Here is a 20955-nt window from a genome sequence, read left to right as displayed (position 1 = left end):
TATCAGTGTTTAGATTTAACAGCAGCACATGCAGCAACTTTGGATGGATACTAGCAGTCAGGATTTAATTTTCAACTTTTCTATCTGACATCTATTCTGGTAGTATAGAGCAGCTGCCATTTAAAAATTCACCTAATTTTCAAAACCGTCAAAAGTTTACCCTGTAGCATTATGGACACCCCGACTCCTGCATTATACCGCCCTGCTAACCTGCAGTTTATTAGTTATTAGATTCCCTACTGTGTGGAAACAGGCCCTTCGGCCCAACAAGTCCACACCAACCCTCTGAAGCGTAACCCACCCAGACCCATTTCCTTCTGACTAATGCACTAACACTGTGGGCAATTTAGCATGGCCAATTCATCTGACCTGCACATCTTTGGACTGTGGGAGGAAACCCACGCAGACAATATGCAAACTCCACACGGACAGTCGCCCAAGGCCGGAATTGAACCTGGGACCCTAGTGCTATGAGGCAGCAGTGCTAACCACTGAGCAACCGTGCTTGTGGGATGCTGAATGTAAAATACTAGATTTCCCATCTTATAGGATGTGCTGTACTCTTTGAACTGTATCCTCTGCACTCTTACTGGTGCAAGCTGACTGGTGTGAAGAGAAATTTAGACCAGTACTCAGTTTCTGTTAATGTCAAATCCAAATTACAAAGGCACCAGTCCTGTGGTTTTATACAGCTTAGGAGTTGGCCACAATCGCAACACCATGATAACGTTGAAGAAACTTTTACAAGATTGTTAAACTGTTGCTTACTGCTGTTTTCTTCTCCTCTTCAAAATATTTACTTGTGTTTTTCTCATTAAACGTAACATCCAAAGGGAAAGATGGTTACATAGCTGGAAAGAGATTGTTGTCAAACTCTCCGAATCTCTGCTTGATGATTACAACACGTTCAGAGTCTTCCATTTCCAGCAGGAGTTACATAGTTTTATTTCTTTGAAATTACCTGTGATGAAATAAATAATTTATGAAGCTTTCCACGATAAGCCTGCAAACAATATTAAATATACATTGCTACCATGCACGATTTGTCACATCCACCTAAATTGAGAATGATTCTTAAACTTGTGATGGTAAAAAAAATCATAGCAGTGACTGGTTCTATAAATATGGTTCTTATCTGTCTCAACATTGGACACTGAGGGATGGTTGAACTTCAAATTATTTATTTGGTTATTTACAAACTACACTTATCAAAAAACCAAGTATCTTTGAATTAAAGCTTGACTATATGGGAGCAAAGTCAACAAGCAACTTTGCACACACAAAGGCAAATTGAACTCTGACGTTTCTCCTCTGATACATAAGGTTGCTAAAATACTCATTTGAAATTTTCAAAACTGAGTTCACTAGACTTCACTTGGGCAACGTTATTAAGGCTTAGGGAGTAAAAGTGTGTAAATGGAATTGAAGATCAGTCACCACCTAATTAAATAGAAGAGAGCAGTTGAATGCTGTTGTCTTCCATTAGTTAATCTCCCTAGTATTAAATGTGGTGAAGAAAGACCAAGAGTAGATTTTAGATGAAGCAGAGTTAGAGGGTAGGGGATAATTGATCTAGGGAGCTTCTGTAATTCATTCACTGTCATCGGTGTTTACAGTAAATACTTTAAGATCACAGGATTTATCACTAATTAACTAAATGTATGATAGGTTTGAAAGCCATGGATAGAATAGATTGGAGCTAAGGAGATTCTCTGCACTATAAACCAGCAGGCTGATAATACAAAACCCAAGTATGTCATTTACAGAATATCCTTTATTGTCACATGTATTCAGTATGCAGTACAGTAAAAAGTGTGGACTGTTGCCCAAATATAGGTACCGTTCGCATTAACTTCGAATGAAATTTTTAAATATAAAACCTAGAGAGTCCAACTTTTGCCACCTGACCCCCATTCTGGGCTATCTCACTCTGGGATTCCCACTCCACACCATACCGCAGAAGGAGTGTCCTGCTCTGGGCTATTCTACCCCTCTCGATGCTGCTGAGTGTGTCCCGCTCCAGGCTATCCCACCCCTCTCGATGCTGCTGCGAGTGTCCCTCTCCGGGTTATTCCACCCCTCTCAATGCTGCTGAGGGTGCCCCGCTCTGCGCTATCCCATCCATGCCATGCCCCAGAGAGAGTGTCCCACTCTGGGCTATCCCACCTCACGCCATGCCGCATAGAGTGTATCCCACTCCGGGCTATACCAGCCTATGCCATGCAACCCCCAGGGGCCCACTCTATGTGGAAATGAGACTCCCACTTTAGGCATTCTCAACCTGCAAAAAGGCTAGTGGATACTGACCTGGGGCTGACTCTGTAGCCACACTGCCTCTGAAGTCGCCACTGCTGCTCCGGAGCCTATTGGAGTTGCCTCTTGCCAGAGAGCTCCCTTTATCGGGTAAGACTGAGATAAAAGAAGCGGAAGAAGGAAAAATGAAAAGATTTTAAAAATGCAGACAAAGAGGACAAGTCCAGTGACAGGAGCCCATACACTGTCTACTCTGCCACTGCCATCTGATAATACCATTACTGGGGAAAGGGTGTAGTTACAGCATTACATTTTCATTGCAAATGACAAATTTTAATAGCAAACCTGTTGCCATGAACTTTGTGCAAGTGCAGGGTACTTAACAGATTAATCTATTTAGACACTTGGTGCAAATACATTTTTTATTTAATTCCCATTGCAGAGCTTCTATTGTGGAAATTTCTGAAGTCAATGCTCCATGCTAATGGAAGAATACTTTCAAATCCTCACATTTGTTTCTGGGTTAACTTACAGTTCCTGTCATTAATTTGGAGGAGAGCAAAGTTGGTTAGCACAACATAGAGATGCCAAATAAAAGGATACACGTTACTTCTATGTGCATGATATCTTTGGTGTATGATATTCACCCGTGACTACCTAATGATTTCGCCCCTTGGTATAACCATCCACAGTGGGTTATTAGGTACTTCTTTAAGCTATTATGTCATAACCCATGTCTTTCAGGAACCAAACATTTAGTCATTGTGTTCCATAGAGCAGCTGGGAACTGCATAGTTGGACAATAAATGTGGTCGTCACTTTTTGTTGTACAGAAAATGCAATCCAGGTGTTCCTACAAGTATCAGAAGTTACAGAAAGTGACACAGGTCAGGAATTGAGTCATGATTGAGATATAGTATTCTTGCACATTGTCCCTGACCAAGATCAGCAGAACATAGATATAATATTCATACATTAGATCAAAAATTGTCCTATAAAGATTGCTGCTTATGTCCTCAAACAGATGCACAAGGTTTTCCTGTATCTTCACTTCCAATGACACTTGAAGTCAACATTTTCTTTGGTTGCAGAGGCAAGATTTGACACGTGAATTATGACACTTTGAATATATCTGAAGGAAATCCAATTTTCCAGTCATATTCCACAGCCTTTTTGCAGGTTGAGAATGCCTAGTGTGAAAACCAAACCATGCCTCTGCTCAAGTCCTGTATGGAAATGGCAAAAGACAATCAGATTTCCTCCCATGAACCTTTTCTGCCTGGTGGTTAAAGGTTTTAGAAGACCATTAAATCCATGCCAGGATTGAGATTAAATACTAAGGAATCTGAAACATTCTGAAATAGTATTATGTTGCATTATAATGTAGATGTGCTTTTAATGCATGTAAGTTTGCTCGCAGAGCTGAAAGGTGTGTTTTCAGACGTTTCGTCACCATACTAGGCCACCTCATCAGTGAGCCTCTGGATGAAGCACTGGTGGTATGGCCCACTTTTTATGTGTTTAGGTTTCCATAGGTTGGTGATGTCATTTCCTATCATGATGCCATTTCCTGTTCTTTGTCTCAGGGGATGGTAAATGGGATCCAAGTCAATATGTTTATTGATGGAGTTCCGGTTGGAATGCCATGCTTTTAGGAATTCTTGTGTGTGACTCTATTTGGCTTGTCATAGGATGGATATGTCATCCCAGTCAAAGTGTTGTCTAACCTTATCTGTATGTAAAGATACTAGTGAGAATGGGTCATGTCTTTACATGATCATCTATCAACAAACATATTGACTTGGATCCCATTTACCACCCCCTGAGAAAAAGAACAGGAAATGACATTGCCACTGGAAATGATGTCACCAAAGGGTGGCACTGTGGCTCAGTGGTAAGCACTGCTGCCTCACAGCACCAGGGTCCCAGGTTCAATTCCAGCCTCTGGCGACTGCCTGTGTGGAGTTTGCACATTCTCCCCATGTCTGCGTGTGTTTCCTCCGGGTGCTCCGGTTTCCTCCCACAGTCCAAATATGTGCAGGTCAGGTGCATTGGCCATGCTCAATTGCCCATAATATTACGTGCATTAGTCAGAGGGAAATGGATCTGGATGGGTTACTCTTCAGCGGGTCGTTGTGGACTGGTTGGGCTGAAGGGCCTGTTTCCACACCGTAGGGAATCTAATCTAATCCAAGGAAACGTAAACCCATTAATAAAAAGTGGGCCATACCACCAGTGCTTCACCAGAGGCTCACTGTGATGTTGCCCAGTATGGTGATGAAACGTCTGAAAGCCAACCTTCCAGCTTCGCGAGCAAACTTACATCCAGAACCTCAACCTGAGCTACAAATCTTTTCAAAACTCGCTAATGTGCTTGTAATGCAGTCATTCCTCATAGGGATCTGTCCTACTAAGATAAAGCTAAAGACTGCTTAGTACCTGGACCTGATGGAGTGCTTCCTAGGATATTAAAGGAAGTAGCTATAGAGATAGTAGATGCACTGATAGTAATCTTCCAGGAATCCTTAGATTCTGGCAAAGTTCCAGCGGATTGGAAAACTACCAATGTAACACTTTTATTTAATAAGAGAAAGAGGTAAAATACAGGTAACTGTAGGCCAATTAGATCAATGTCTATTATTGAGAAGATTAGAGTCTATTATAATGGATGTAATAGCAGAGCATTTAGAAATGCACATTATATTCAAGGAAGTGCGCCTTCATGAAGAGGAAATCATGTCTGACAAATTTACTAGAATTCTTTTGAGGAGGGGTAAAAGCAGAATAGATAAAGGGAGAGCAGTTCATGTAATATATTTACATTTTTCAGAAGGCATTTGATAAGGTACCACACATTAAGCTATTTAATAAGATAAAAGCTCATGATGTTGGAGGTAGTATGTGAGTATGGGGAGATGAGGAGGGCATTTTTCAGACCTACAGTCTGTAACTAGTGCTGGGACCACAATTATTTACCATATATATTAACGACTTAGATGAGGAAAGTACGTGTACTGTAGCCAGGTTTGCTGATGACAAAAAAAAGGTGGGAAGTCAAGTGATGAAGAAGACCCAAAGTGTGTGCAGAAGGATCCAAACAGGTTAGGTAAGTGGGCTGCAACTTGGCAGATGGAATATAATGTGGCAAAATGTGGGGTTATGCATTTTGGCAGGAAGAATAGTGGAGCTGCAGATTATTTAAATAGAAAAAGACTGCAGAAGGCCACAGAACAGAGGGATACGGAAGTCCTTGTCCATGAATCACAAAAAGCTAGCGACAAATTTAGCCCTAATAATGAAGGCAAATGGAGTGTTGGCCTTTATTTCAAATGGCATGCAGATTAGAAGTAGGGAGGTTGTGCTCAAACTATTCAAGGCATGCACAGACTGCAGCTGGAAGACTGAACTGTTTTGGGCTCCTTGTCTATGGAAAAAATATACTGGCTTTGAAAACTGTCCAAAGAAGTTTAACCAAGCTGATACCAAATACAGAGGGGCTGTCTTATGAGGCAATATTGAGTAGATTGGGCCTGTAATGGTTGGAATGTGAAAACATGAGAGGGGACCTTATTGAAACCTACAAGATTACTAGAGGACATAACAGGATAGATGCAGAAAATTTATATCCCCTTGTGGGAGGGTCTGGGACCAGAGGGAACAATCTCAGAATAAGGGGCCACATATTTAAAACCAAGTTGAAGAGGAATTATTTCTCTCAGAGAGTTAGAATCTTTGGAATTCTTTACCACAGATGGCTGTAAGAACTGGGTCATTAAGCATATTTGACGGTGAGGTAGACAAATTTTTTAATCATGGTTTGAGAGACAAGACAGGAAAGTGGAGTTAAGGGTTATCAGACCAGCCATGAATGGCAGAACAGACTCCATGGGTCAAATGGCCTACTTCTGCTCCTGCCTGTTTTGGTTTTATGGTACAGTTTTGGATTAGAGTGGTGCTCGAAAAGCACAGCAGGTTAGGCAGCATCCGTGGAGCAGGAAAATCGATGTTTTGGGCAAAAGTCCTTCATCAGGAATAGAGGCAGGAAGCCTCCAGGGTGGAAGATAAATGGGGGGGAGCGGGTGCCACTGGGGAGAAGATAGCAAAGAGTTCAATAGGTGAATGGGGGTGGAGATGGAGGTGATAGGTCAGAGGGAAGGGTGGAACGGATAGGTGGGAAGGGAGATTGGGTCGTAGGACAGGTCATGAGGACAGTACTGAGCTGGAAGGATGGAACTGGGGTAAGGTGGGGGGGGAGGGGAAATGAGGAAACTGGTGAAGTCCACATTGATGCCCTAGGGTTGAAGTGTTCTGAGGCGGAAGATAAGGCGTTCTTTCTCCAGGCGTCGGGGGTGAGGGAGCAGCGGTGGAGGAGGCCCAGGATCTCATGTCCTCAGCTGAGTGGGAGGGGGAGTTGAAATGTTGGGCCACAGGGCGGTGTGGTTGATTGGTGCGGGTGTCCCGGAGATGTTCCTTGAAGCGCTCTGTGAGGAGGCGTTCAATCTCCCCAGTGTAGAGGAGACCGCATCGGGAGTAACAGATACTATAAATGGCATTGGTGGATGGTAAGCTGACCCTGGCCTTGAACAGCATTGTATACTTGTGCACATGCAAAACAGTACTCTTCAATAGAAAAGCTACCAGAGCACAGTGAAAAGTGACCTATCAGCCTGTTTCCCCAATTCAGGCCGTTCTTAAATGAGGTTAGGTGTTGTGCTGCTGAGGCTGGGAGTGAGGGCAAGCCTTCTCATCAGCCCACCTCCAGTACAGGATAGCAGCTTGTAAACTGCACCATGAATCTGAAGCCTACTGGGGCAAAGTCACATGTCAATCAGGGTTGCAATTAATGAGCCCTGAAATGGGCAGACTTACAGAACGTGCCCCAAATATAAAATCCAAGCCAAGGCGCTCCAAAACCCTTATCCTGACACATTTTCTTTACTATTTTCCTGCCATGTTTTCCTGTTCAAGCCCATTTGATCATTCTGCTCCCTCCATAATCTCAATTGCTGGAAATTGGAACTGTGTGTAAATTTAATAAATCTGGATTAATTTACACATTTCCTGTTGACAGTGCCTAATAAAGTCTTAGGCTGGCTTACCTTTAGAAGCGATATTACAAGCATTTGCCAAAGTCAGCAGCCACTTCATTAGTACTAACTAGAAACTGCACTTTTGTAAGAGTTTGTCAGCTATAAAGCATGCAGCAATTCACTTTATTGTTTAAAAAAAACTTTAAATATATGTTCAGTTGCAATTTTATAAACAATATTGTGCATATAAAACATGAATGTCTTATATTTACTTTGTATTGTTTGCTTTCTCTTTATTAGTTTCATATTTTGTCTCTTGAGTCAGTTTTCATTACACAGACAAGGTGTTGCCCATTCTCTTTATTCTGTTCTCATTCTTTGTCATAGTCTCCGGAATGTTCCATCTCTTACAATTCACTGTTATCTTTTGGGTTCTGGTGCTATTAATATCATCATGTGGAATTGGCAAACCTGTTTTGAGTTAAACAAAATGATGTCAATTGTGGAATTGAAGGTATAAAGGTTCAGTTTCATCTAGGACTATTTTCAAGCCCAGAATCTTGAAGGTCCGAGCCTAACCTGAAATTGGGCTGTGGGCCTCATTTCAATAATTCACGTAAATATCTGGGCACACTTCCGATGTCCGATAGGATCTATTTGTTTTCATTGCCAGCTTTTGCCAATTTTGATGAGGCAATGAAATAGGAACATTGCTGAAGAGGGAGGTGTTGCTGAAGCTGTTTTTGTGATGAATTCGTCAGGACCCACTGCAAGAATGTAAATTTGAAACAATTGCAATACTTCATACTACAGGACAAAAACACGCTGATTTAGTTGGCAAGTCGACTGATTGACTGAGGTGTTGCCGTAATGAAAACATCAGAGAACTGTAAGCTTCCCAACTCCCAGGTAATTTAAAATGGCAAATGGCTTGTTGTATTTCTTTTGTTTACAGAAGCCAAGTGCCTGCCTATAAATGTACATCACTTGTGGCAGGCATAAATGAGCTATGTTTTACACTTGAGCACTTGCTTTTAAGTGTTTGTTAATGTAATTATTGCCAGACACAGGATTGTTCAGCAAGTGCTGCCTAAATGCGGAATTTCAACGACCAATTGACATTTTATTTTTGGGTTTTGCAAGCATGGGCTGGTTGAGTGCAGACTATACTTTGCCCTTATCAAACAACAGAAAGAACATGCTGTTTGATCCAACGAGTAGGTTGGGATATACAACCTATATACCTGGCATCACTCTGACAGTCTCGAGTATTTAATGCAGTCAGGTAACTGCAAAATATCTTATTTGTGAAATGGATCCTGTGCAATTAAAAAGGCACTAGCAGTATTGATACAAACATGGCTGAGTGACAAGATACAGAAATGTGGCAAACAATTGTTCTTCGGAGTAAAGGGCAGCACATTGTGGCATTTACAGATAATAGGAGAAAGTGAGGACTGCAGATGCTGGAGATCAGAGCTGAAAATGTGTTGCTGGAAAAGCGCAGCAGGTCATGCAGCATCCAAGGAGCAGGAGAGTCGACGTTTCGGGCATGAGCCCTTCTTCAGGAATCTTCCTGAAGAAGGGCTTATGCCCGAAACGTCGACTCTCCTGCTCCTTGGATGCTGCCTGACCTGCTGTGCTTTTCCAGCAACACATTTTCAGCATTTACAGATAATACACAACTTGAAATTATTGTTTACTATGAGCGGGACAGTGTTAGACATAAAGAGGCTTGTGGACGTGAAGGCAAAGAACATGAACATGGCCAGTGAACGTGAAGGCAGAGAACTGTGAAGTTGTATATTTTAGTGGGAAGAATGGAGAACAGCACTGCAAAGGAAAGGGTACGATTCTTGTGAGATACAGGAATAGAGGTACCTGAGAGTGTATGAGCATAAATCATTGAATCACTCAGGATGGATTGAGAAAGAATCATTATAGAATCCCTACAGTGTGGAAGCAGGATATTCGGATCAAGTCCACACTGCCCCTCCAAAGAGTAACCAACCCCCACCCACCCTATCTGTGTAACCCTGCATTTCCCATGACCAGTCCACATAATGTGCACAATTTGGAGTGTGGGAGGAAACCCATGCAGACACTGGGAGGATGTGAATGCTCCACACAGACAGTTACCCTGAGGCTGGAATCAAATCGGGTCCCTGGTGCGCTGAGGCAGCAGTGCTAACCACTGAACCACTGCACGTATACAATTAAATAGAGATCTAGGGCCAGACTTTACTATGTGTTTGGGACAACCTGACATGCTCAGTTTGACACTTTGAAATGCACACCCAACCCATGTGCGACTTTAGGGGGATTCTTTTTGGACAGAGATAGTGTTTACAATGCACTTAGTAAGCCGTGATAGTACATGGGGCGTTCTGGTGTGGAGATGAGCTGCATGGGAGACCCACCTTGGTTTCTTGGCATCATTTGCAGGCCACTTAAAAATCAAGGTAACCACTCACCCCTTTCCCATCCCATTCACATACCCCTACCTCTGCTACCCCATATCCCAGGTCATTGCCACTCACTGCACAGAAATATTTTTCCTCACATCCTACTATAATGCTTACCAAAAATCTTAAATCTGTGACCCCTGATTCTTGTATATCAGCTAATGGAGATAATATTTCTACACCTACCTTATCTAAACAAGTTATGATCTTGTACAGAGTCAAAAAGGAAAAGCATCCAAGGAGCAGAAGAGTCGATGTTTCGAGCATAAGCTCTTCATCAAGAACATGGGGAGGCCCAAGGAGGCTGAGAGATAAGTGGGGGGGAAATAGGGGGGATGGTAGCTGAGAATGGCTCAAAATCCCATATATGTTACTGTCTGCTCTCTTAATCAGTCCTAACACCTTCAAAGATTTATGTACATGAGCCTCCAGGTCTCTCCATCACTGTTAAGAATTTTATAGGGGCATATTGCACTCTTCTCTAATATTGAGTTAGATCCAAGCCAACCAACCAGCTGTCTCCAGCAATAATACACTGCCACTGGTCTTAATGAGCAGAGAGTGAGATGTTCAGTGGGAGAAAGTCCTGACCTCAGGACTAATGGCCAACCTGGTAGAAAATCTTTGTGTTTTTCCCTATGTGAGCTGAATTCTGTTCACACTATGTTTTTATATTAGTCAGTGTTACTTTCCTCATCACTCCCTCCCCCCCCCCCCGCCTCAACTTACAGTAGGTGGCCCTGTTCACAGTTGAAAGATTCACTTTGCTTGCTTGCCCACCCTCTTTTTAGTTTTGTCTCATCGTATTCTCATGTTTTTGTAAATTCTAGAATTGTTGTAACCTTGTCTGTATACTAGCTCTGTTTATCGAGAGTTTGTGATCAGTGTCACAAGTGCTAATAATCAAGGCTTGGAATAATAGATTTTGATCTTTCTGAGAATAGAGGCACACAAGGAGCAGGCAGGAAGGTGGTGGTGACGCACAGGATCAGCTGCAACCATTTTAAATGGCAGCGCAGACTTGAGAAGCCGTAATATGGACTCCAGCTCCAATCTCCTATGCTCACTGGCTGATTGCATTCTTGCCCTTTCCCTAATTTCTAGTCAGATTAATTCTACCAATGTAGGAATTGTTATCGGATTAGTCTGAGTTTCTATGAACCTCATAGCTGAACATTGGGATATCCTGTATATTTCTGTAAAAGGTTTTCCTTTGGCAGAAGTGTGTCTCTTAAAATATCAGATATCGCCAGATATTGGCATGTGATCATGACCACTCCAGGCTCACCTATTGCTGTCCAGCCCACAGTGCTTAAAGCTGGCAATCACTAATACAGACACTGTGCACTGAAGCAGATATTTGAGTAGTTGATTTCAGAGGAAAATAATGGTGTGGTTATAGATTTGCTTACAGCAGTGCATGAGGCCATTCAGCTCATCAAGTCTATCCTGCTCCCTGTGGAGCATTGTGGTCTAACCTCATTCCTTGCTGCACCCCTGTAAGCCTTCCAAATTCTTTGCTTCAAGGACCTGTTTAATTTTGAAATCATTCAGTACCTCTGCTTCCAACATGGGATAGCAAGTTCTAGATCATTACCATTCACTGTGAAAACAATTCTTGCACACATTCTCACTACATCTCTTGCCCGAAACCTTAAATCTGTATCCCTCATCAGCTAACAGAAACAGACGTTTTTTGTGTATCTTATCTAAGCCTGTCATAATCTTAAGCCCTTAATCAAAACTCCCTCAATCTCCTTTAGAGGGAGTAAAGCATATGATGCATGGTCTACTTATTCAGTTCACTATCACTAATGGTGGCATGAGAAAGTTGTTTGATACAACAGATTGTTAGGTTGGAATGCACCGTCTTGCAGTTGGATATTAATTCATTTGCAGACTTGAGAAGATTATGAGATGAAAGAGCTGAAGCTGGAATATGAAGGAAGGTGAGGGGAGTATACTGTCTGGATTGCTCTGAAAGAACTAGCACAGGCAATGGGTTGAATGGCCTTTAGTGGACCTTTTGCACATCTGTATTCCCTATGCACAATATCAATTTTCAAAACAGTTACAGCTCCCGGTAAAGTGAACTAAAATTGAAAAAACATTGCACATTGAATTGGAATGCAGCAGTTGGATAAAAGGAGCTTCCAAGTCAGGTATGGCCTGTGGGCAGGCAGCCTGCTACATACTGCTGTGTGGTAGGATTGCTTCCATTTCATGCTTTACCCTTACAGAAACACCAAATGTGTTTGCAAATATACACCAAGCAAAATGCTCTTGAGACTTGCTCTGTGTTTGTTGTTGCGTGAAGCCCTTTGAAGATGTCATTTTGGCAAGGTGTACCCAGCTGATTTGAGAGCGCTGTAAGGCTGTGCAAGGACTTGACATAGCTGAGTAATTCTTTGTAGAACACGTTATAGTGTGATCTTATGTACCTGCTACATCAGTATTGTTGTGTATAGAAGAGATTCAACTACATGTAACCATGCTCTAACTGATGTAAAGTTTTAAAAAAAAGGTAAATTTCGAAATTAGGAGATCAAAGCAAAATGGAAAAATCAAACAGACTTTTGCACATGTAATCATTTGGAATGAGTTACCAGAAAACACTGGTAGCTAAGTCAGCCTTTGGTAAGGCAGCTGTGCTAAAGATCCAACATACAAAGACCAGGTCAAATGGCTGCCTTGTGGGTTGTATCATTTTACAATCTTATGATAAACAGTTTAACCGTGGTGAATAAAATCACAGAACTGCAGATGCTGGAGACACGAAACAAAAACAGCAACTGTTTGAGAAACACAGCAAGTCTGGCAGCATCTGTGGAAGAAAGAAACAGAGTTAGCACTTTGGGTTAAGTTCCAGAGGAGACTCATATTCAACATTAATTCTATTGTTATTCTTATAGATGCTGCCCGATCTACTGGATTTCTCCAGTCCTTTTTGTTTCTTTCTATAGCTGTGTTGAATCTCTGAGTATTACAATTGAACTTATATTTTGCACATTTGCAGGAACGCCCATCAGCTCTGTGTATGCCGATATGCTGCAGCTAAAGCAAAACTGAACTTGTACTCGCATTTGTTGAACAGCCATTGACCAACAGCCTTTAGAGCACGTAACATTATATGACACATTTTACTGTGCAAATTTGGGGATTCACAAGTCTACATTTGAGATTGAGCTCCGCTTGCAGGATGGGGCCCAGACAGAGGTGAAAGATATGAATGGGTCAGAAGGGCAACTAAATACCTGAAATGAAAACGGAGGATTCAAAATTAAAGAGACATGAATAAAGGGTGGCTGATCCCGTATCTGCCTCCTACACAATGGCCTACAGTTGAAATTAATACCCTGCTCCTGGAGCTGTAAATACACAACAGAACAGAATGGCTACATTAGTGATCAGAAATGGGCACCCACAGAACAGCACAATAATGTAAACCAAAAACTAGTTATTTCAGCACTTAATGTTTTTAATTTTTTTTATAATATTGTAACAAGTAATAATATAGCAATTCCTAATATAACAATTCCTAATATAAAACCTTTTGAATTAAAAATGTTTGATGTGAATATGTTTTTAAATTCTCTAATACTTTGCCTATTCCCATTCATTTCCTGTTTATTTTTTCCATCATTAACCATGATCCACTATAAGGGAGGTGGTGTCGACTTCCACCTATTTTGCTGAGTTTTTTAAAATTCACTCATGGGATGAGAGTGTTACTGGCAAGGCAGCATTTATTGCCCATGTTAAGAGTCAACCACATTGCTGTGGGTCTGGAGTTACATGTGTACCAGACCAGAGAAGGATGGCAGTTTCCTTCCCTGAAAGACTTTAGTGAACCAGATGGGGTTTTCCCCCACAATTGATAATGAATTCATGGTCATCATTAGACTCTTAATTCCAGATTTTTTTTATTATTGAATTTAAATTCCACCATCTGCCATGGCAGGATTCATATCTGTCTCCCCAGAATATTATCTGGATTCATTCCTGATGAAGGGCTCTGGCCCAAAACGTCGATTTTCCTGCTTCTCGGAAGCTGTCTGACCGGCTGTGCTTTTCCAGCAACACACACTCATCTCTGACTTAACAGTCCAGTGATAATACCATTGGGCCGTTGCCTCTTTCCTATGAATATGAATTTTTGTATTCTAGGCTGTTCATGGTCATCTCAAATCCACTGTCAATCTAGTTAAAGTCCGCTGTGAAAAGTAAAAGACATTAATTTGTAATGGCAAAAAAAATCTATTTTTTGGGACAACCATTGTAATATCTGATTGGACTAATAGTATGTCAATCACCTTGAAACAGAAATAAATAAAGTATCCAGAAAAGCAGAAGATGGCAATTGAGAATAATCAAAGCTTGTCCATGAACTGATATTCTTAAAGGAACAAAGTTCAGTAATACATATTTGAGAGTATAGATAAATGTTAGCTGGCAAATACAAAGTCGATAGTTTGGTATAAAAACCAAAACCAAACAGAATTGCAAGCATTTATTAATGTAAATAAACTTTGTATGGACAGCCAGAATGGACAAGAACTAAGTCAAGTTGGTATCACCCTAACTCTAGGTTGTCATTCTAGTGCATTACTGAAGAGCTGCTGCAGTGTGCACTTGCTTAGAAGAGATGTTAAACTGAGGCCTGCTCCCAGGGGAACATAAAAGACCCTATGACACTGTCAGAGGATGAGAGTTATCCACAATGTCTTGCAATATTTAACCCAGAACCAGCATCACCAGAAGATAGATTATCTGGTCATTAGCTCATTGCTGTTGTGAGAACTTATGTGCATATATTGGTGTCATTTTCCTACATTCCAATAAAAGTACTTAATCAGCTAGAAAGTGCTTTGAGGCTATCCTCATGTTGATCAAAAACATTTTTTTGCGATGTTTCCCCTTTATGCACTCATAATCAATTTAACAAAAAATATAATTAAATTTCTGGATCATTGCAAGATAGCATTAATGTGGGTTTGCTTTGGGAGGTAAAGGCACTATTGAAGCATTGGTGAAGGTTTCTGTGAGTTCACGCTGACATATTACTGCAGATTCTTTAGTGTGCAAAAGCCAACTTAGAATATTCTCTACAGGAATAATTTACAGTGTCACTTTCAAAAGAAACCGGTCACAAATCCAGCAATTTAAATAGACTGTGTCCATTGTAACTAGGGAGGCATGGTGGCTCAGTGATTAGCACTGCAGCCTCACAGCACCAGGAACCCGGGTTCAGTTCCACCTTCGGGCGACTGAGTCGAGTTTGCACACTCCCCCCTTGTCTGCGTGGGTTTCCTCTGGGTGCTTTGGTTTCCTCCCACAGTGCAGCGCATGGCATGGCTATGCTAAGTAGAACCCCTAGTGTCCAGGGATTTGCAGGTTAAGTGGATTAGCCATAGGAACTGCAGGGTTACAGGAATAGGGTAGGGTGTGCGTCTGGGTGGGATGCTCTGTGGAGGGTCACTGTAGACTTGATGAGCCGAAAGGCCTGCTTCCACACTGTAGGGTCTCTATGAAATGTAGACGGATGCAAATTCAGCTGGTGATAGTTGGTGTTATTTTTGGGAGTATTCAGTTTGGTACCGTATGTCATGTTTTCACAACCCCACTGTGTTTTTGTTTCAGGCAATACAGCAACAGAGTTCCTCAGAGACAGAAGGAGAGGGAGGAAATACAGCAGATGCCAGTAGTGAAGGTGAAGGGGGTGAAATAATAGATGAGGAGGGAAAAGCTAAAAGCAGAAATGAAAAAGGAGGCTCCAAACGAAAAAAAGCTGCTTTTAAGGTAAAGGATTAGTATCTTTCTATGGACTGGAGGTAAATTGTATTGTACATGTTTCTGTGTTGTTTTAGGTTAAAGCCATTCTCTCAAGGTTTAATAAAACAAAGAATTGCGGATGTTGTAAATCTGAAACAAAAACATAAATTGCTGGAGAAGCTGAGCATTCTGGCAGCGTCTGTGGAGAGAACCAGTTAACATTTCGAGTCAATGATCCTTCTTCAAAACTAATGGCTTGCAGGAAAATGTGGTCTTATGTTGATAACAGGAGATTGGAAGGGGAAAGGGATTGAGCGGACAGGTGGAGATGAAGCCCAGAGAGAGAAAAACGTCACCAGACAAAGGGATAGTTGATGGTAAGTTGGAGAAGAAGAAAAGCTTGGTAAGAACTGGGTGGAGGTTTGCTCACTGAGCTGGAAGGCTCTTCTCAAAACTCGCTGACCTAGTTAAGAGATAATGGGGACTGTGAGTGAGTAAAAAAGGATTAGCTGTGCTGAAAACAACTCGTGAAGACAGGGCCTGGGGGTGGGAAAAGGACATGGAAGGAAGCGTTCAGCCTCTAAAATTATTAAGTTCGATATGGAGTCCTGAAGGCTTTAGGATTCCCAATTGGAAAATGAGGTGCAGTTCTTCCATCCAGCTTGCTCTGACCTTCATTGGAGCACTGCAGCAGGCCCAAGACTCGTGTTGGCCAGGGAACACAGGAGTGTTCTGGATGTAGGTTTGCTCGCTGAGCTGGAAGGTTCATTTCCAGACGTTTCGTCACCATACTAGGTAATGTCTTCAGTGGGCCTCAGGCGAGACACTCAGGAGTGTGTTGAAGTAACAGGCAACAGGAAGCTTGAGGTCAATTTTACAGACAGAATGTAGGTGTTCCACAGAGCAGTCACCAAGTCTGTGTTTCATCTCCCCAGTGTAGAGGAGACCACATGGTCAGCAGTGAGTACAGTAGACTGGATTGCATAAAGTTTACCACCTCCCTACCCACTGTCCAAAGCCCCAGACACACCTCCTGGTAAAGCAGCAATTTACTATCATTCTACACTCATCTGAAATTGATCCTATCCCATATTTTTAATGTGCAGTAAACAGAAATAGTTTTGTATTTGTACATCTCGATCTTAAGTTTAGTTGGACCTACCAGAACTGCAGAGTCAAAACGTGTGGTGCTGGAATAGCACAACCAGTCAGGCATCATCTGAGGAATAGTAGAGTCGACATTTCGAACATAAGCCCTTCATCAGGAATATGGGGGTGGGCTGAGAGAGAGATGGGAGGGGGGATGGGTTGGGAGTAAGTTAGCTAGGAATGTGATAGGTAGATGAAGGTGGGGGGAGATGGACAGGTGGAGCGGATAGGTGGGAAGGAAGATGGACAGGTAGGACAGTTCAAGAAGGTGGCGCCAAGTTGGAGGGTGGGATCTGGGATAAGGTGGGGCCAGGGGAGATCAGGAAACTGGTGAAATTGCCATTAAAACCATGTGGTTGGAAGGTCCCGAAGCGGAAGATGAAGCATTTTTCTCCAGGCGTCGGGAGGCTAGGATTTGGCTGCGGAGGAGGCCCAAGACTTGTGTGTCGTTGGCAGACTGGGAGGGGGAGTTGAAGTGTTCATTCACAGGGTGGAGGGGTTGATTGGTGCATGTGTCCTGGAGATGTTCTCTGAAATGTTCCGTAAGTTGGCATCCTATCTCCCCAATGTAGAGGAGACCACATCGAGAGCAACATGCACCGTAGATGAGGTGTTTGGATGTGCAGGAAAATCTCTGATGGATGTGGAAGGATCCTATGGGGCCTTGAATGGAGGTGAGGGGGGAGGTGTGGGTGCAGGTTTTATACCAGTGCCAATAAAGAAGCAGGAATTTTTGAAACATTAAGGGTGTGCCATTTTATTTTCTTCTGGACAGGTTTTGATCCAGGCACTTTAAGAACATGTGGTAAGGTTATGCATTAAACCACGCCGGTATTTATTTTTCACGTTTGGTAAGAGGCTCTGTTCACTTTGAATGACTTTGTGCCACTGTCTATGTTGTTGTTGGGTCAACAAAACCTGCCCAAGCACCAATTCAGGTTCTATAGAAAATCTAAATAATGCAGAAACTGGAATTCTGAAACGAAATGAAAAGTACTGGAGAAACCGAGCAAGTCTGAGAACATTGGTGGAGCGAGAGAGAGAGAGAGCAGAATGAGAGAGTTAAGGTTTAAAGTGCAGTATGACTCTTCTGAAGACAGAAAATGTTAATTGTTTCTGTCTCTCTACAAATGCTAACAAACCTGCTGAGTTTCTCCAGCACTTCCTTTTTACAGTTCAGGTTTCCTGCCTTTGCTACTCCAAGTGGAACTGGAAGAGGACAGCACTGAAGTCCTGTGACAAGGTGTTACCAGTATAGACTGGAACCTGACCTCCTCTCTAGGTCCTCATTTACTGTCCTGGTCTTACCCCATTCCTGTCAGACTGAATGTGACAATGTCCTATAAGGCCTGTGTATTTTCCAGCCCCTCAGTTTATCAAGTAGCAAAACCCAACCATTATTGTCTTATTTTACTATATCAGTCACTCATATTTACTTTTTGCTTTTAATCTAGAAAAATATTTCAGGGTGCATTGCAAGTGTGTAAGACACCGGCATGTATTGCCTCCTTGGTGAGGTATTTCTACCAGTCCACTTGTGCCAGTAGGAAGCTATGTAGCTTGAACTGACTGCTATTGTACATGACATCATTCATGAGAATTGGCTTTTCTCCAAACAGCCTGCATGTGAGGTAGCTCAGGAACCGTGCTTTGATCTTTCAGATGATTGCGCCTCCCCCCACTGCTGGTTCCCAGTCCTGAAAGGAGCCATTTCTCCACAATTCCACATTTCTCTGAAGTATCGGTCCTGCTGAGCAGATTCACCTCCTCTCCATCTTCTACAGTCGGCACACTCCAACACAACGAGCATTCGTTAGAATATTCTCAGCGCCTCTCCAGAGGGTAAAATAGGTCATTCCTCAAAGTCAAAGGTTATATCCAGGGCAGATATTTTCCGATCCCACAGGAAAAACGGTGGGTGGCTCAACTTCATCAGGAGAGAGAGAAAAAATCTGTGATTCTACCATCAGGACAACTTTCACTGATTAAATTTCTTCCATCTCACAAAACAGGTTGACCTTCTCACCAGATGGTCTCCAAAAGGTTTTCTGCTTGTATTAACATCTCATTAATAGCATAATTCCTAGAGATTAAATTTACCTTCCCAATTATTTTCTACCCCAATAAAGCACCTCGGCAATTCAGAAATTGAGCTGCACACTGCAGGCTTGCACTTCCACTTTATCCTGGCATTCGGGTAAGATTTTCTGCCTGTCTTTTATGGCTTTTAATGATGTTCCCACTCAATCAGTCTCTAAGTTCTTCAGTTAGAGTCAACATGTCCACATAGAGGAAGACAGGCCATCTCCCTGGGCCATCTTAAACCCCATTGGATAAAAGCAAACAGAGAGCCCCTTCTGGCTGAGGGGCAAGGTCCAAAGGATCATCAGAGGGTACATGTGACTGAATGACATAGAACCACAAGAATAGTCAGGTAGGAAGGGTTTGTGGGGCAAGAATTTGTTGTAGTCACTCCAGACAAGTTGGGCTACTATTAGTCTGGGGTCTGTGGTCTTGGCCCTTCCATTAAGTACAGTGGTGGCCTGATCTGTATCTGTTGCTGTCCGTGCTGACAGTATCTCATATCTGAGAATTCTGTCTGTTGGTATTTAGCAGTGGGGGAAACGGACATAGTTGTAGGGTGACATTGAATGTGGTAAGGTAAGACTTGGAAAGCAAGCGTCAAGGTCTGATGGAGCTCTTAAGGAATGTAAGGGAAACTGTGGTCACAGCAGCAGGTGAGAGTCGACAGGACTTTGGGACCTGGACTCTAATAAGTTATGGGGGCAAGCTGGAGACATCAATGGTGAGGAAGCCTCAGACCAACATCCAGGGGAGTTACAATACAGTGCATGCTTCCAGAAGAATCACTGCATAGCAGACTATAGACCGCCTGAAAATGGTTTTCAGAAAGTTGGATTAGACAGTTGATGTAATGCAGTGCAGCATGTCTTTCATTTGTGGATGTTGACTACATCTCCCCATTCTCTCTCGACAAAGGGAGGAGGTATTGGGCAAGAAAGAGATGCAGAAATAGGTTAGATTAGATTCCCTACAGTGTAGAAACTAGCCCAACTCCACACCAATCCTCCGAAGAGTAACCCACCCAGACACATTCCCCTAACTAATGCACCTAACACTATGGGCAATTTAGCGTGGCCAATTCGCCTGACCTGCACATCTTTGGACTGTGAGAGGAAACTGGAGCACCCAGAGGAAACCCACACAGACATGGGGAGAATGTGCAAACCCCATACAGAGAGTCGCCCAAGGTGGAAATTGAACCCGGGTCCCTGGCACTGTGAGGCAGCAGTGCTAACCACTGAGCCACCGTGTGCCCCTGGCATGGTTCAAAAAAGACAAAGTCTCTGATGAGGAAGGTAAAGGTGGTAATCCTGAGATGGGCCACAAAGTCACTCATGGACAAGTTGGTGCCTGGAACTTCGATGTGGTGGCCATTTCGGAGACATGGATAGGGCAGGTACAGGAACGGTTGTTGCAGGTTCCAGGGTTTAGATGTATCAAGGAAGGTGGTAAAAGAGTAAGAGGTGTGGCATTGTTAGTCAAGGACAGTATTACGGTGGCAGAAAGGACAATTGATGAGGAATCTACTGAGGTAGCATGGACTGAGGTTAGAAACAGGAAAGGAGAGGTTACCCTGTTGGGAGTTATCAATAGGCCTCTGAAAAGTTCCAGAGATGTAGAGGAACGGTTTGCAAAGATGATTTTAGATAGGAGCGAAAGTAACAAGGTAGTTAGGCAAGAGTAAGGATGCATAGGATGGGGAAGGAAGCTGCAGGGGATGGGCACAAGTGAAATTTGGGACTTGTTCAAGGAATAGCTACTGCATGTCCTTGGTATGTATGTACCAGTCAGGCAGGGAGGAAATGGTCAAGCGAGGGAACCATGGTTTACTAAAGAAGTTGAAATTCTTGTCAAGAGGACGAAGGAAGCATCTGTTAGGATGAGACGTGAAGACTCAGTTAGGGTACCTGAGAGTTACAAGTTAGCCAGGAAGGGCCTAAAGAGAGACCTAAGAAGAGTCAGGAGGGGACATGAGAAATCGTTGGTAGATAGGATCAAGGAAAACCCAAAAGCTTGCTATAGGTATATCAGGAATAAAAGAATGACTACAGTAAGATGAAGGCCAGTCAAGGACAGTAGCGGGATGTTGTGTGCGGAGTCTGAGGAGATAGGAGAGACGCTAAATGAATATGTTTCGTCAGTATTCACAAAGGAAAAAAGACAATGTTGTTGAAGAGAATACTGAGATATAGGCTACTGGA

At 42.6% G+C, this 20955-nt stretch overlaps 1 protein-coding gene across 1 annotated transcript in view; it reads left to right on the top strand.

Moving 5' to 3' along the window:
• LOC132834295 (hepatoma-derived growth factor-related protein 3-like) overlaps window positions 1-20955 on the top strand; it is a 126579-nt gene that overhangs the window by 84620 nt on the left and 21004 nt on the right. Inside the window, exon 4 of the mRNA XM_060853026.1 lies at window positions 15389-15547. Coding sequence (XP_060709009.1) covers window positions 15389-15547 — 159 coding nt within the window. The remainder of the gene's footprint in view (window positions 1-15388; window positions 15548-20955) is intronic.

This window comes from Hemiscyllium ocellatum, chromosome 39, assembly GCF_020745735.1.
Source record: "Hemiscyllium ocellatum isolate sHemOce1 chromosome 39, sHemOce1.pat.X.cur, whole genome shotgun sequence".
Taxonomy (NCBI): Eukaryota; Metazoa; Chordata; class Chondrichthyes; order Orectolobiformes; family Hemiscylliidae; genus Hemiscyllium; species Hemiscyllium ocellatum.
This window is presented reverse-complemented; position numbering and strand designations above follow the sequence as displayed.